General features: G+C 56.2%; 1 protein-coding gene across 3 annotated transcripts in view; it reads right to left on the bottom strand.

Moving 5' to 3' along the window:
• Positions 1–3,129: 3,129 nt before the first annotated feature.
• AGAP3 (ArfGAP with GTPase domain, ankyrin repeat and PH domain 3) overlaps positions 3,130–15,425 on the bottom strand; it is a 58,826-nt gene continuing 46,530 nt past the window's right edge. The window contains exons 4-11 of one of the 3 annotated variants that reach the window (XM_032762231.2): positions 13,264–13,432; positions 9,475–9,645; positions 7,675–7,812; positions 5,741–5,895; positions 5,545–5,635; positions 5,164–5,386; positions 4,204–4,459; positions 3,130–4,067 (exon numbers count right to left, since the gene is read on the bottom strand). In XM_032762231.2, coding sequence (XP_032618122.1) covers positions 3,861–4,067; positions 4,204–4,459; positions 5,164–5,386; positions 5,545–5,635; positions 5,741–5,895; positions 7,675–7,812; positions 9,475–9,645; positions 13,264–13,432 — 1,410 coding nt within the window. In that variant the 3' untranslated portion in view covers positions 3,130–3,860. The remainder of the gene's footprint in view (positions 4,068–4,203; positions 4,460–5,163; positions 5,387–5,544; positions 5,636–5,740; positions 5,896–7,674; positions 7,813–9,474; positions 9,646–13,263; positions 13,433–15,425) is intronic. The other 2 variants (XM_032762227.2, XM_032762232.2) reach the window with 2 other exon arrangements.

Here is a 15,425-nt window from a genome sequence, read left to right as displayed (position 1 = left end):
TGTTTTCTCCCCCTTGGATGAGCTGGCAGACTTTGGGAGAGATTCACTTCACTTCCTGTTGTATTTAGGTGGGGTATGTCCAAGCCATCTAACTTAGGTGGAGGTCACTAATGGCTGGGGCACTCATATCACCCGTGAGCTCATGAATAAATTGTTTTCTATGCAGAAGACACGGCAGCTTAGTCTGTCTCTGCCACCCTTTGATATTCCAGATGCAAGGGCCTAGGGGGAAAGACCCACTTCCAGTTTTCTGTTCTTACAGCATTAACTGTCATCTCTTCTTCTCCCCGTTGCACCATTTTTGAAGCTTGGGATACCCCTACCTCTTCTGTTACAGAGTAAGATTGGTTGAGGGGGGCCATGGCTAAGTGGATGGGACAGGAATGAATTTGTGTGATAGACATAGCAGAGGCTTGGGGATTGGAACAGCATTAGTGGACAAAGTGAACACAGGGAGCAGGGCTCACAGATCCACCTGCAGACAGCAGGCAAAGGGCACAGAAACCAGTGGAAGTTGGTATCATGGTAACTGGGCTTCCTGGGAAGAAATATGACCTGTGTTGATTTGGGAGGGGAGATACAGTAGAGAGCAGAGCCATCGAGAAGAAAAATGGGCTGTGAATGAGGCAAAGAAATTCAGGAAATGAAGGTATTAATGTCAGGAAGGGGAGGGAAGTAAAGCTCAAATACCTGGCCTCCTTACTTTCCTTAGAGGGAAAGCTTCTGGCTATTCCTGATTCCTGGAATGGAAGACTTTTCAACGTCTCATCACCCTGACATGTGCTGGACACTTCTTATGGCGAGACCAAGACAGCTCTCCTTGGCAGCTCATTTCTCCCAGCTGGTTTGGGCAACCAAACAAAGCAATCTGGAGCCGTGACTGGTCATTAACAATGGTACCACAGTTCTCCAGCTAGGACGCACAGAGCTAGGGCAGATCTTCTCTATTTTTTGGCTAATTTCAGCAGGGCTTGAGAATTAGGCTAAAAATATGTAGTCCAGACTAGCTCCATTCCCAACCTGGTCTAGATCAAGGCTAAGTCTCCTTAGATTCAGCCTTCACAGGGAACCTATGGGGTTAGAACCTTTTTTTTTTTTTTTTTTTTTTTTTTTAGATGGAGTCTCGCTCTGTCGCCATCTGGAGTGCAGTGGCGGGATCTCGGCTCACTGCAAGCTCCACCTCCTGGGCTCATGCCATTCTTCTGCCTCAGCCTCCTGAGTAGCTGGGACTACAGGCACCTGCCACCACATTCGGCTAATTTTTTTTTTTTTTTTTGGTATTTTTAGTAGAGACGGGGTTTCACCATGTTAGCCAAGATGGCCTTGATCTCCTGGCTTCGTGATCCGCCTGCCCCGGCCTCCCAAAGTGCTGGGATTACAGGCATGAGCCACCTCACCTGGCCACGGTTAGATCTTTTTAGTAGATAAGCCAGGCAGAGGTTGAGGATCACAGGAGCCATTGTCATTCCGGCAGGGCTGGAGCAGAGTTTCTGTGGCCATGTGTCCCCCTGTGGTGGCAGGCAAGAGAGCACCTGGGCAGGAAGGCCACAGATGAGAAGCAGCTCAAACCGAGGCCGTGACCTGCAGGGGTTTTCTGGCTCTACCTATGAAGCCTCCTAACCCGTTCAAAGCAGTATTCAACCAGCCAAAACAGCTTGTTTTCCACAGGGAATCTGGAGGTGACTATTGCTGGTATTTGGAGCCCAGGAGCCTATTCCTACACATACCCATGGCCCTGTCTCTCTTTTGCCCTATCTATATGTAAGGTTTGTATCAGCCTTGCAAAAGGGGCTGTGGGCTGAGAAAATAAAGCCTGGCTTCGTCTCTGAAGAGTGTTACTTGCCTACCTGCACAACACACCAGCCCACCACACCCCACATATACTCATGGTGCTTTAGAAAGGGCCTATGTCAGGTCTGTGGGAATTTTTTTCCCCCCCGAGATGGAGTCTTGCTCTGTCACCCAGGCTGGAATGCAGTGGCGCAATCTCGGCTCACTGCAACCTCCGTCTCCTGGGTTCAAGCAATTCTCCTGCCTCAGCCTCCTGAGTAGCTGGGATTACAGGCGCCCACCATTACGCCCGGCTAATTTTTGTATTTTTAGTAGAGATAGGGTTCCACCACATTGGCCAGGCTGGTCTCAAACTCCTGACCTCGTGATCTGCCCACGTTGGTCTCCCAAAGTGCTGGGATTACAGGTGTGAGCCACCGCACCCGGCCTGTGGGAATTTTTTTTTTGAATAAGAGAAGACAAGGGCTACCAGTAATGTGGGTCCAGGAATGGGACAGCAACAGACTCCTCAGAGAGCCAGGACTCTAACTTAGCAAGTTCTCATCCTTTCAGAACCAGCAGGGAGAAGCATTTCCCCCAGGTCTTCCTTCTGGACTAAGGGATTCAGTCAGAAGGAAAAGCAGGAACTCTGGATTCTGCCCCTAGCTTGGCTTGGCAAGATGGTGGGAGTTAGGGCAGCCATTCTTGTGTCAACCACCTACCTCCTCCCCTTTCCTCACAAGCAAAGCCCAGGCACAAGTCAGTCTGTGCTGTAATACAGCTATCTGGAGAGAAGTGCTGCCACTTACCTGCGGCACCCTCAGTTCTTCTCCAGGGTACTGACTCAAGTATCTCCCTGTACATCCTGCTGTATGGCTGTTCCCAGATTTGTAGGAAAGGGGCAATGCTTACGCCCTCTCTCTGGGTGCATTCTGGCCAGTACAGAGTGTGGCAACAAGCTTACTACATAGAATACTGATGACAAATGAAGAGAGCAGCTAGAAAGGCTACCTGATGGCTGGGCATGCTGGCTCACACCTGTAATCCCAGCACTTTGGGAGGCCGAGGCAGGTGGATCACCCGAGGTCAGGAGTTCGAGACCAGCCTGGCTAACATGGAAAAAACCCATCTTTACTAACAAGACAAAAATAAGCTGGGCATGGTAGTGGGCGCCTGTAATCCCAGCTACTCGGGAGGCTGAGGCAGGAGAATTGCTTGAACTCAGGAGGTGGAGGTTGCAGTGAGCCGAGATCTCGCCACTGCACTCCAGCCTGGGCGACAGAACAAGACTCTGTCTCAAAAAAAAAAAAAAAAGCTGCCTGAAGGTGGGAGAGGCAGCACCCAGTAGGAAGCAGAGAACTCTGTGTCCTCTCGTCAGGGGCCCTGTGCTGTGCTGCCGAAAACTCAACCACATCCTGCCAAGGGAAGGCCGAAAGAAAGCAATGAACATAGGAGGCTGAGGAATGACCACCTGGGACCCAGGCGAACAGAGGGAAGAAAATCTTAGAACATGGCAAACAATGAGAAGAAAGGCATAAGGAGAGAGCAGAGCTGAGGGGCGTGCTTGGGAGGGCAGCAATGTAAAAGGGGGAAACAAGGCCACGCACACGGTCTGGTTTATTGGCTCATCATACACACACACATCAAATATGTACATAAACATAAATATTCCAATGTACAAAGTTTACATGGGACTCACAGATCACCCCTCGTCTCTTTCATCCAGCACCCCCAACCTGTGCCGTCCTCCTCCTGTTTCAGGATGAAGGCGTGTGAAGGGCTGGCACTAGGAGGCAGGGATCTGGAGGAGGGAGAGGTCCTGCTCCCCTCTCCTCACAGGCACCTCCGAAGGGTCCTGTCCCTTTTCAATGGCACCTTAGGGCAGAGGGCTAAATCCCTCATCCCTCTCTGCTGCAGCTCAAATCCCCAACTCTCCTTGATCCCTTTGACTCTCCTCCCTAATTTCCTCTGCTTCGTCCTCGCAGCATGTTCCTGCTTCTCCATCTCTGTGTCTGTTCCCACAGTGCCTGCAGGGAGGAGGGTCTTCGGGCCATGGAGTCCTTCTGGCCCCTCTGCCCTCTTCCTGGGCCTTATAGGAGGCTAGGACTACGGTGCAGCTCAGCAGAGGGGTTGCTGCCATTGGCAGGCTCTCTGTTGGGGGTAGGCGCTAAGCCACAGCCCTCCCCAGGGCAGCCATGCTGGATCAAGATGTCTGCACACTCCTGGCTGCCAGCCCGGCGAGCATACGCCAGTGGAGTCAGGCCCCGGGCGTCGCGGCTCCTCACGTCCACCCCATACTGTAGGAGAAAACACGTGTTCACAATTGGCATGACATGGGAGGAGATTGGTTGTAGGGGAGGAAAGAAGAGGTTGCTTTCAAAGAACAAAGCTAAGAAGAGTGAGGTCAGGGCAGGCTAGAGGCACGTGACTCACCCAGATGAGCAGCTGCGTGAAGACAACGTTGGCCATGGCACTGGAGAGATGTAGAGCCGTCCGCCCGTCTCCGTCCCCATAGGTCTCATTCACCTCCTCTTTGGAGCCATGTGCCAGGAGCATCACCAACAGCCGCAGGTCATCTTCCACCACGGCCCGGAGCAGCTGCTGCCCCAGCGGCACATCTGAGCTTGGCAGTGGGGCCAGGAAGAGCTTCTGTTCATACTTGGCCCGTATCCAGCGTTCCTTCTCCTCTCTGCAACCACAGGCCCATCGGGGCATGAGCCAAGGAAGGACACCGAGCAATGGGTGGGGCCAGGAAGGTGGGCAGGAAAGGAAGCAAGCACCCAGGGGAACAAGGAAGAAACAGTGAGAAGATGAGATGGAGCAAAAAGGGAGGAGAGAAGCCTTGGAAACTCCAGGCACACAGAGGGGCAGTGGGTAATGGAAAGGGGGGTGGGAGAAGCTGAAAGGAAGGGACACTGAAGGGAGGCCCCCTGGGGACAGTGGGGATGTGGGGGCTGAGAGGGCAGGAAGATTCCAGGCAGGCCCGTGTTGCAGCTTATCTGGCCGTCTGAACTCTCTTGGATTGGCAGTGCTGGAACAAAGCGGGTGGGGGCCTGCACTGGGGGGCCATGCACTCCCCTATCTCCCACCCATTCTCCCCATCTCAGAGCTCCGGAGTGGGCGCTCTGCACCACACCGTGATAGGGGCCCTGCGCATGCGCCTCCTGCTGGCCCCTGACCTGCTGATAACGCTCAGAAAGGGCCCGTTGTTGTGAGGCGCCTGAGTGACAGGCACCAGAGCAGGAGGGGCACCCCCAAGGGGCCAACTGCCAAGCAGAGCAACGGACAGTTTTAACCCTTCTAATACCATCACAGCCACTCCAATCTTGCCCATGCTGGGAGCCCCCAACAGTTCCCCCATTCCTGGCCAGCTCCAGGGCACCATCTGCTCACCTGCAGGCGTCAGGCCCTGGCTTGGAGTAGCCACCCAAGGCCCCCTCCCAGACACTGTTGGCGAGGGCATTGCCCATGGCAGTCATGACAGCCAGCAGCTCAGGCGGCCAGTCATCGAGGTCGAGGGAGCGCACCCGGGACAGGTGAGCCCCCAGGTGTCGGTGGATGCCTGAGCACTCAATGCACATCAGGGCACCCAGGTTCAGGCTGGCCCAGTCTGGATCTAGGCAAGGAGAGGAGAACGATACAGTGACAGCAGGCAGGCCACCAGAGCGCGGGACAACTAGGGAAGTCTTCCCTGCCCTCTTCCCTGCTCATTGATACTTGCAAAGCTTTCCCTGGGCCATCCCCAGCTCCCAGCCCCACCAGCCTTGCACTCACTGGGTGCATCGCAGTCGATACAAAAGCTGTTGCCGCGAACAGTGCGGACGGCCTGCACAGCCAGAGCTGCGTTCTGGTTCCCCAGTCGAGTCTGTCACACAGCAGGAGAGACAAGGGGCGGTTGGTCAGTCATGAGGCACCTTTCAGTCCCACCCCAGCCAGGTGCTCTGTGTGGACCCAGTCACTCTGTACCCACCTTGTCCTTGGCGCTGCGGCAGCCTTGCAGGCTGGCAAGGATCTGGGCCTGCACGCTCTGAACCCACAGCTCCCGCTCCTCTGCTGTTGAGGCCTCGAAGTGCCACGTCTGCCCGGTGAGGGACACCACCACAAATTCAAACGACTCCTCTGCCTCTGTTGGGGGGGTGTTTATGCCATCAGGGCTCCTCGCCTGCGTGCACACCCAGGGCATGCTATCGCCACAACTCCACTCACTACCCTGCTCCACTGGCAAGGTCCTCCCCTAGATCCTTCCCCAGGTGCAAGGCCACACACTGCAGGACAACTTGCAGGGGGAGGCCAGAGTAAACTCGCAAGACTAGTGTGAGCTCCCAGTCCTCATTCCTAACCACCTGTGGAGCTTGAGTGAAAACAGATGGGGAATGCAAGATCTTGGCACCCCTGGCACTGCCGGGAATGGGTGTGAAACCAGAGAGGGGTGCTTCCCAGAGAAAGAGCTGAGTATCTGGAGAAGGATGCGACGGGGTGCTAGGAGGCAAACACTGGGAGAGGGTGGGGGAAGGCGGGTATGGGCACCATCCGTACATGTCAGCTGCAGCCGCCTCATTTTGCAGCTCATTAAACCCAATATTCCTGACGGCGTCAGCGTGGAACTCCTGGGAGCTGGGCCCCTCCCCCACTACCATGGCATAGACAGGCAGGAAGGGCAAGTGGATGGGGGAGAGGAGGAGAGGTTTTCTACAGGACCTGCAGTATGTGAGCAAATAGGGGCCTGAGGGCATCTGTAGTGACAAGCACCGAGGGCTGGACTGTGACCCCAAGCAATGTGGTGAAGCTCTTCCAAGCTCTGGTCCCCCAGGCCCCAGAAGACAGCCGCATGAATCTCATTCCCAATGGTCACCGCCCCATGGGTGAACAATTCCTAACAAGCAGTGTGACTGTGTCCCGGGGGCTGGAAAGACAGCACAGGTGCCTGCGGTAAGGCCCCAGGGTGAACCCCAGTTCTGCCAAGGCCATCCCTGCTTGTAAGTCCTCACTGCATCTTGGCCCCAGGCAGCCTCACCTCAGTGACACAGACATCCCCTGGAATTCCTCCTCTGCTAGGGCCTTGCTCTCAGGGACTGTTAGCAGAACTGCCTTCCCCCAGAAATAGAACCGGCGCCTCCTTCCCCAGGCACCACCACTGCGCCTCACCTTGCTTTCAACCACAGCCTTCGAACTACGTGATCTCCATGATCATTTGTGGGGCTCAGTCTGCTGGACCAGAAGGGAGACCCCACGCTGTAAGTACTAAGCATCACTGTGTCACAGGTTGGCTAGGTGTCTCTGCTCCCCTGACCCATACGTCTACCCTGATGATTAGAGCAGAAGTGAGAAATTATGAGTCTGTAGAAGTTAAACTTATTTGGGAGCAAAGAAACTCCAATCACCAAGAAGAGGGAGGTTTTGAAGATACTTTGGGGAAAATCTGAGGAGCAGCAGTATAATTAATAGAGGAAGAAAAAGGTCCTATGGAAGAAGGCTTCAGGACCTGGAATTCCTTAGCCTAAGGAAAACTAAGGAGAGACTCAGCCAATCTGTACACATGTATTAAGCACCTAGTAAGTACCCAGCACTTTATTAAACTCGGGATGACACAAGAGACAGAAAACACAGGTCCTGCCCGAATGTCTTAGAGGAGCTATTGATGTAGCAGTCTGCTATCTTTTACCTTCTTTAAGAATAAATGAAGTAAGCCCACATTTCAACAGAAAGGGTTTCAGTTAGCAGAAGAACTTTTCTAAGATACCAGGTCTAGATTACCAAGTTGTAGAACTACTTTGATTAGCAACTACTAGTAAGTGCTTAATCCATTGAATAAAAAAAAAAAAAAATAGGTGTTACTTTTAGGGCACTATCCCCAAGTCCCACTGCCCACCTCCTGTGCCCAGTTTCCCTCTGGGTCCCCCTAACCTTCAGCAGCACTGCTGGGGCCGTCTGGTCGGGGGGTCCCGGTGCTCTTTTTCCTCCGGTGCTTCTTCCGGTTGGAGTGGGGAGATGGGGGAGGATCCAGCTTGGGGCTGGAACTGAGTACCTCAGCTGGGCCACTGGCTGGTGAGGGGAGAGTTGGAGAAGTGTGGGAAGAAGGGAGGCAGAGGAGGGGAGGGGCGCAGGGCACTGGGAGGAGGAGAGGACCAGTCCTGCCAACTGTTGCTGGGCCACACTCAGGAGAGCCAGACGGACACCTCTCTCTAGGCGAGGTCTGCCTGGGCTTCCCAGTCCCAAAGCTCCCCAGCCTTGGAGGAGGAAAACGTGGAGAGAGAGAGTAGGAAACTTAGGCAGAGCAGGATGGAGGCAAAGGGAGGAAGCTGCCTCTGCAGCCTGGAGGGGTGGAAGGCAGCCCAGGGAACTCACGGGGAGCTGAAGCCCCAGCAGCTCCGCACCAAATTTATCCTCAATCACACTCCCCGCTCCTCACAATTAATAGCAGAATTAGAAACAATCAGGGAGCTGCCTAATTACTGTCAATTAGAGCGCGCTAATCAAGCTCCGTCTCCCACACCCCGCCCGGCGCTCACCACTAAATGTCAAACTTCATTAGAGGCAGACACGCTCCCTCCCTCCCTGCCTTCCTCCTTCCAGACTCAACAGAGGGCCCTCACGCAGGCCAGCACAGGCCACTGGACCGGTGACCCAAGGGAAGGGCCCCTGGCTTCCCCTTCTCATGAGCTCCAAGCTCACTTCCCCCAGGGGTGGGCTGGGCATGGATCGGGAGGTGGGGCAGATCCCTGTGCTGGCACCGCCCAGCTCCTCCCTCAGCCCGCGCTCCTGAGGTCATGGCAGCTCAGAGGCTGGGCCTCAGGGCTCCACTGGGAGGACTCAGGGAAGGCCTTTCGGAAGGCAATTAGGGAGAGCACCCATGGCTGGGGTGACAGTGGGGCACCCTGGGTCTTCCTGTCATTACATCATCACTCAGGACAAGGGCATGGAAAGCTCAAGGGACAGGAGAGGAGAGCTGGCTCCATGGCCTTTTGAGCCTTCAGAACTGCTGATGGGATCTGTGGTCGACGGTGAAAGTAAGAAGTAGGGTCAAAAGAAGAAAAGCAAAGACAGAAAGAGAACAAAGGGGCAAACGGAAGAGCCCTGGAAGCAAGGTGGAAGGGGCAGACGGGAGAGACAGAGTCACCAACCCACCTAGGATGGGTGGAGGCCTATCTGAGGGGGGCAGCACAGGTGGAAAACGACCTTTCAGGACAACTCCACAGGGACCCCTGTTCCACAGTAGCGGGCGAGATGCTGCTGCCTTCGGAACGTGGCTCACATGGCTTAGAGCGCCCAGCCTCCGACCTCCCTACTCAGCCGCTTCCCCGTCCCCCTGCCGAGAGGCTGATGAGCTAACTGCGCAGGGGGCTGATGGGGATGCGGGAGCCGCCACCAGCGCCGCCTGGGGACGAAGGGGAGGAGGAGCTGCAGAGGGCGGGCCTCTAGCGCCGGCCCCAGGCAGGGCTGCAGGCAGACGGGGGATCTGGGGAAAAAGGGCTGCACGTGGAGGCTGGAGAAGGGACAGTGCCCCTACTCTGCTTCCAAGACAACGTCAGTACTAGCCCCGAAGCAAGGTCTCTCTGACAAGCCCAGGAGGGCCCAGCTGGGCTCCATCCCTTGGCCTGGACACTGTCCCACTGCAGGCTCCCAAGCCAAGAATGCTGCCCGGTTCCCCTCCTCTCTGTCACTGGGGCCCCAGAAAAGGTGGGAAGCAGCAGAGCCACCACTCACCAGGGTGCTGCATGCCTGGGGGCAGGGAAATGGTGGCCTCACTCCACTGGTCGGCGCTGGAAACGGAGCAGGAGCGCTGGTGCAGCCCCTCAGGGCGCGGGCCAGCCCAGGCCGAGCTGCTGAGGGGGCGCTCAGAGTGCAGGGATGCGCTGCTGGCCGAGTGGGGGGCACCTGGGGGCGGGAAGGGTCAGACTGGGAAGGGAGGCCGGGCAGGGGAGGATTCTCAAAGATACTATCCTAAAAATAGGGCTGCAGGGCAGAGCCTGAGACATTCCAGCAGGGCACTGGGTTCCTCAGGTGGCGGGCCAGCTTCTGGGAGAGCCAGAGGCCGCGCAGGGACCCTGTGTGCCTTCGGAAGCAGCCTGTCCCCAGATCTTCACGCCCTTCTCTCTCTGTGAGCAGAAAGGTCCACAGCTCTGTCCCCTCACTGTGGTCCAGGAGCGGGGCGGGGGGATCTCTGCATCAGAGATCTCCCAACTTGTGGAACGAGCTGGGTGGTGCTGACACCCATCTCCACAGTGCTCCTTGTGGGGCCCCTCCTGGCTTGGGCCCCTGCACCCTCCATTCTAGTCCACATATGCCATTTGCTTTGCCTCAGCTTTACTGCCATTCTGACGAGAAATAAGTGTATCAAATTCAAGTAATTATGTCTAATTAGTATTAGTAATTATCCTGTTGGGCTGGAGAAAATTAATCTTTCATTTCCCATCAGGGAAGAATGGCAGAGCCAAGGGGAACCGACGGCTCTAGGAAAGCTAAGGCTGGGGCAGGCGCGGCGGCCAGCAGTGGAGGGAGGACAGAGCACCGCACAATTCTCCCACCTCACTCCGTGGCTGAGACCCTGCTGGAGAGATTCTGGGAACAGCCGTGGGGCCTCAGGGGCCTGTGACACTTACAAAGCCTGAGCTGGAACACTGAGAACCTAAGCTTCCTTCCCCTTCTTCAGTCGACCCAAGACTGAGACCAGAAGCAAACGGCCCTAGGAGGTCTAAGAACACGGGGGCCAAACCTGAGGTGCTTGAACCTTGAAGCGGAGGAGCCAGCCAGGTGCTGGAGGTTAGTGGGAAAGCAGAGAAGGGGCCTGGAGCTGGCCAACGCTGGAGACAGCAGGCAGAGGCCCAGCCAGGGGAAGGGCAGGCGCCAGGTCTCACACCAGCCCTGCAGGCGGTGGGACTGAGGGGAAGTCTATGGGGAGGTGGCACCAAGCTGCAGCAGCTGGAAGGTAAAGAATGGCCTAAGGTGCCACAGCTCTGCCGCTGGGATGACGCCAAAGGCAGGGAGCAAGTTTTATGTTCCTCTTGTATTTGTCACAACACCCCAAACAGGACCAGACACATAGTAAGTGCTTAGTCACATATGTGCAGCACGGAGGCTACAGGCCAGTCTCCATCTCCAGGCCCCGAAGAAACACGTAGATGCTGCCTCTTCAGAATCCTACCCACCTCCCGTCCTCCGCCCTCACAGGTCCTGCCTCAGGAAACCTTCCAGGATGCACACTTGGTCCCTCATTTCTCAGACACCCTGCTTCTCCTCACCCCTGCTTTCATTCCCTTCCAGGTTCCAAATCGTATTCCCCCTCATCCCTAGCGCCATCCAAAGACATTACAGGCCCAACTTCCTCCCCAAGCCCCCAACCCAAAATCCTGAGGGAGGGAAAGTGCTTTCCCTTTTCTTTGTTAATTCTCCCCTCATTACGCCTGCAATCCCACAATCAGTGTGCACTGTAATTGTCGAATTTGATGCTAATGATTAATGAATTAAACATGGAGCCATCAATTAGTCCTCGGAGGATAATTCTGCATAAAGCAGCGGATAATGTAATTACAGTAACAAAGATAATGAGATGTTAACATCGCCCGGTGAGTGAGAGACATGTGTGAGTGTGCATGAGGGTCGGTGTCGGTGTCGGCACGCGGCAGCGGGACGCGGGCTGGGTGGGCACCGTCCGCGAGCTCCTGCGTGTGGGCGCTGTCATTACAGGAGTGAGGGCACGGGGCTGCCTCCTCCATGCCACTGCCGCTCCCAGGTGTGAGGGATGTCAGGGACAGGAACGGGACAGGACAGCGTCTTCTCGTTTCCCTCGCTCTAGGGAAACAGCCCAGCTGTCCTCTGGCTCCCTGCCGTCAAGGAAAGGGACTCACCTGGGCCTGCTCCTCATTTTTGGAATGATAAGAGAAACCCCAAGCTGACCAAAGGGGCCCCTGGGGGCTGGTGCCAGAGGGCTCCCTGCAGCTCTCACCTGCTCTCTGGGCAGGGCACTGAAGACTGCATGTGACCTGCCATCAGGCCAGTACAACCCCACAGCAGGCTCAAGGTCCCCCACTGGCACAGCCCCATGATGGGTGGTGGCTGGCCTTCTCCTCCTTAGCGTCCTTCCTTCCCTCCATCCACCTCACAGGCTTCCTTTCTGAGCTCAGGGTGGCTTAGAGGAAAGAACATGGCTCTTCAAGTCAGACACAATGAGGTTGAACCCTAGGTCTCCCACTTACTGTGGAATTTACAGACAAGTTTGTTAGCTATGCCAAGCCTCTGTTTCCTCATTAAAATGGGGACAATAATCTCTACTTCACAGCTGCTGAGGACCTGGGGCCTGATGCAGAGACATCCACTGCATAAGGCACATCTCAATTGTGTCAGGCCCCTCCCCCTGGCCACTCCCCTGCCTTCGGCCTGGTCCGCGGTGTTTCTGCGAGAGTGGGCCCAGCACACCTGTTTCAGGTGCCTTGCCTCCAACAAGGACCACACCTGGAGGCATCATTGTGCCTTCCTTCCCTCTAACCTGGGATTTCTCAGCAGAGTCCCATCAGCGTTGTGAGTGGGACAATTCTTTATTGTTTGGGGTCTCTCCCATCCATTCCAGGGGACTTCGTATCCCCAACCACCTGTCCACTAAGTCTGTCACATCCTCCCCTCACTGTGACAAGCACAGGCCCTCTAGGGAGATGACTCACCCAGCTGCAGACCTGTGCTGCCAGGCGCTGACTGCTGGGACAGGGCACAGGAATGGCACCAGCAGGGCAGGGTTTGGGGCAGCTGTTACTGGGCCCAGGGAACATGAGATCCAATGGTCTAGGACAACATCGGGGATACTGAAGTCTCCGGGAAAAGCAGTCGGGAGCCAGGGGCTCTGGAAGCGAGGGAAATGAGTGTGGAAGGATGGATCCTGGAAGAGCACGGAGCCTGGGGGCCCAAAGGAGGAGGAGTGAAGCGGCACTAGGAAGGGAGTCCCTGGGGACAGGAGGCCTTTCACCTGGGCCAGCACTATCAGTTGAAAAGGCAAGAACACAATAGCTCGTCACTGGAGTTTCCTGCCTCCAGCTCCTGTCTAAATTCAGTCCTCTCTGAGCAGAGATCCCACCTCTCACTCAGGCCTGAGAATATGCACCAGGTTGACTCCAGACAGCTCCGTCCCCTTCCGCCTCCCCCATCTCCATATGTCAACCTTGGCTGAGATGCCAGCCATGCACCCAGAGGCACTGCCCCCACCCATCGCCTGCCTCGGATCCAGATGCAGAGATGGGCCTAGGACCACCAGCACCACTGCCCAAACATGACACTACCTGGCCCCATCTGACATCCAGATCAACTGCTCGTCTAGACATTTGCTGCCACCTCAACTAACTCCACTAGGGCTGCATTAGGGCACATGTCTTTGGCTGAGATGACCTTGAAGTGTGATGCTGGCCAGCACCCTGTGCCCAGGCTGAGAAGCAGCCAAGCCCAGAATGCCTGCTTGCCTTGGCGCCAAGGCAGCCACCCCCCAGGCCCCCACCTCAGCAGCCGCCTCACCTGTGCCCCCACCCAGCTGTGTGTTACTCCGCTCCACGGACAGCCCGTTGGCACGGGGGCTGGTGCCCGGGGCTGTGGCAGGTGTGGCTCGGGGCAGGCGCTTCCCTGGCACTTTCACCGTTGTCCGCAGCAGGTCAATCTCCTTGCCATGGATGTTCTGCATGTAATCCTAAAGGCCGGGTGGGAGAGACAGATGAAGACTGGTTAGCAGCAGTCACTCCAGCGCTGAATCTTGCAACTCCTAGGTCTCTCCCTGCTGTGGGAGGAGAGGGAAGGCTCCAATCTTGAAAAGCAGGATTCTAAGCCACAGAATGACTCTGAGTCTGGATTACACCTCGATCTCCACGGTGCTCAAAGCAGCTCTAGGGGGACTCTGCCAGGAGGGAGGTAGAGTTGGGGGCGGCTAAGGACCTGGAGCTAAGCGCTGAGGCTCAGGCCCTCAGGAACAACAGCTTCGGAGGCAACAGCACAAAGCAGGCCAAGTGCTGGGCCAGGCTGGGATTTAGGGAGAGCCCCTGGCTGAGGAGGGGAGCGGAGACACTCGGGGACATGGATGACAGGGTGGCCACCAAGCACTGCAGCCCCCACCTGGGCATTAAGAACCTTCTAAAGCCTAGAATAGTCCCAGCCCTTAGGACAGTGTCTGATAATAAACACTTGTCGGACAGTTTAAAAGGAAGCCTCTGATTCTTTTTGCTGGACTTTGGCATACAGCAACAGGTGGTCTCACGGGTACCACCGATTCCCTGGCGGCAGTCATCGTCACCGCCGTCATGTCATCTGCCTGTCGTGTGCAAGGTATTTACCATCCTACAGCAGTGTATTTATACATTCCACGTATAACCTCGTGTAATCTTCACCACCTGAGGGAGGCAGTGCCTGTTTTGTAGATGAAGGAACTGAGGCTTAGAAAGGCTTATCTGCCCGGGAACACACAATTAAACGGTAGCAGAGTCAGATTCAAGCCAAGGTTTTTCAGATTCCCAAGCCTGTGCCCTGTGCACAGGCTTCCTCCAGCCTGTCCTGGGCCCGGGACTCACCCTGCTTTCAAGTCAGGGCCCTGGAGATGGGGGGCCACTTTGTGCTTGGACTCCCCCCATCATTTAGGGAGCACCACGGCCGAGTGCAGGGAGGAAGGGTGGGGGCCTGCCGCTCCCTGGCCTGGAGCCCCGCTGGGCCTCCTGCTTCCAGCCTCTCCTCCAGAGGTTTCCCTTTAAACTGTTTGACAAGCGTTTAGTATCAGACACTGTCCTAAGGGCTGTCCCAGCCTGTTGCCTCCTGCTTCCTTGTCCCTGTCACTGTCCCTGAGCTCCACGGCAATTCCTAGCTAATGCCCTCGGTAAAGTGGCACAAATTCCTCTCCATGGGTCTATGCCCCTTCCTGAGAGAAGAACCGGGGTGGTGGTGCCAGATTTAACTTCTGACTGAATTACATCGGTTGGACACAAAGCCGCTCCTCCTTTCCCCTCCACGAGCACCTCTGGAATGTCTGCATCCTGAGGGCGGCTGTGCGACGAGCCTTCCCAGACACGGTCCTCCTACCCTGAGGAGGCTGGCCTTCACCTTTACCACTCGACATCAGACTGCTTTCCCGCCAGGCTGGCTCTGTCTTCTCACCCCGTTAGCTCCAGGGAAAATCGACACTGTCCTCTGCTGAAAAGAGCCCATGGGGCCTGCTGCCCCTTGGGAAGCAGTGGAAGGGCAGGAAGTCTCACCGGGGCTCCCTCTGGCAGGAATAATGAGGGCATCAAGTAGACAAGGAGTCACCTGGTCCCAGGTCACTAAGAGAAGGTGAGGAGGTTACCAGCTAGACGGAGGAAAGAGGTGCCAAACACCAGCCTCTGCCTGCACTTCTGTGGCTGGGCTGGACGTCACCCACAGCTCCGTGTCATCAGGGGAATGGTGGAAAGGCCTGGCATCAGCACGCGGCCTCCCTGCCCAGGTCCAGCCCTGTGGGTCTCGCCGAGCCTGCAGTCACCTTCATTCTCAAGGTGGCTATGGCATCTTCCCAGGCAGACAGCCCTTCAGGAAGAGGACCAGGGGAGTAACCAACCGGAGCAGAGGAGCCACGCCTAGAAGGTGTGTTCAGGAAGGAGCCCACACTCCCTGCCACTGCTGCTCCTGGCAGCCCTGGGCTTACCTGTGCCCTCCTGCCACCCCAG

Source organism: Hylobates moloch, unplaced genomic scaffold (assembly GCF_009828535.3).
Source record: "Hylobates moloch isolate HMO894 unplaced genomic scaffold, HMol_V3 SCAFFOLD_1, whole genome shotgun sequence".
In the NCBI taxonomy this organism is placed as follows: domain Eukaryota; kingdom Metazoa; phylum Chordata; class Mammalia; order Primates; family Hylobatidae; genus Hylobates; species Hylobates moloch.
This window is presented reverse-complemented; position numbering and strand designations above follow the sequence as displayed.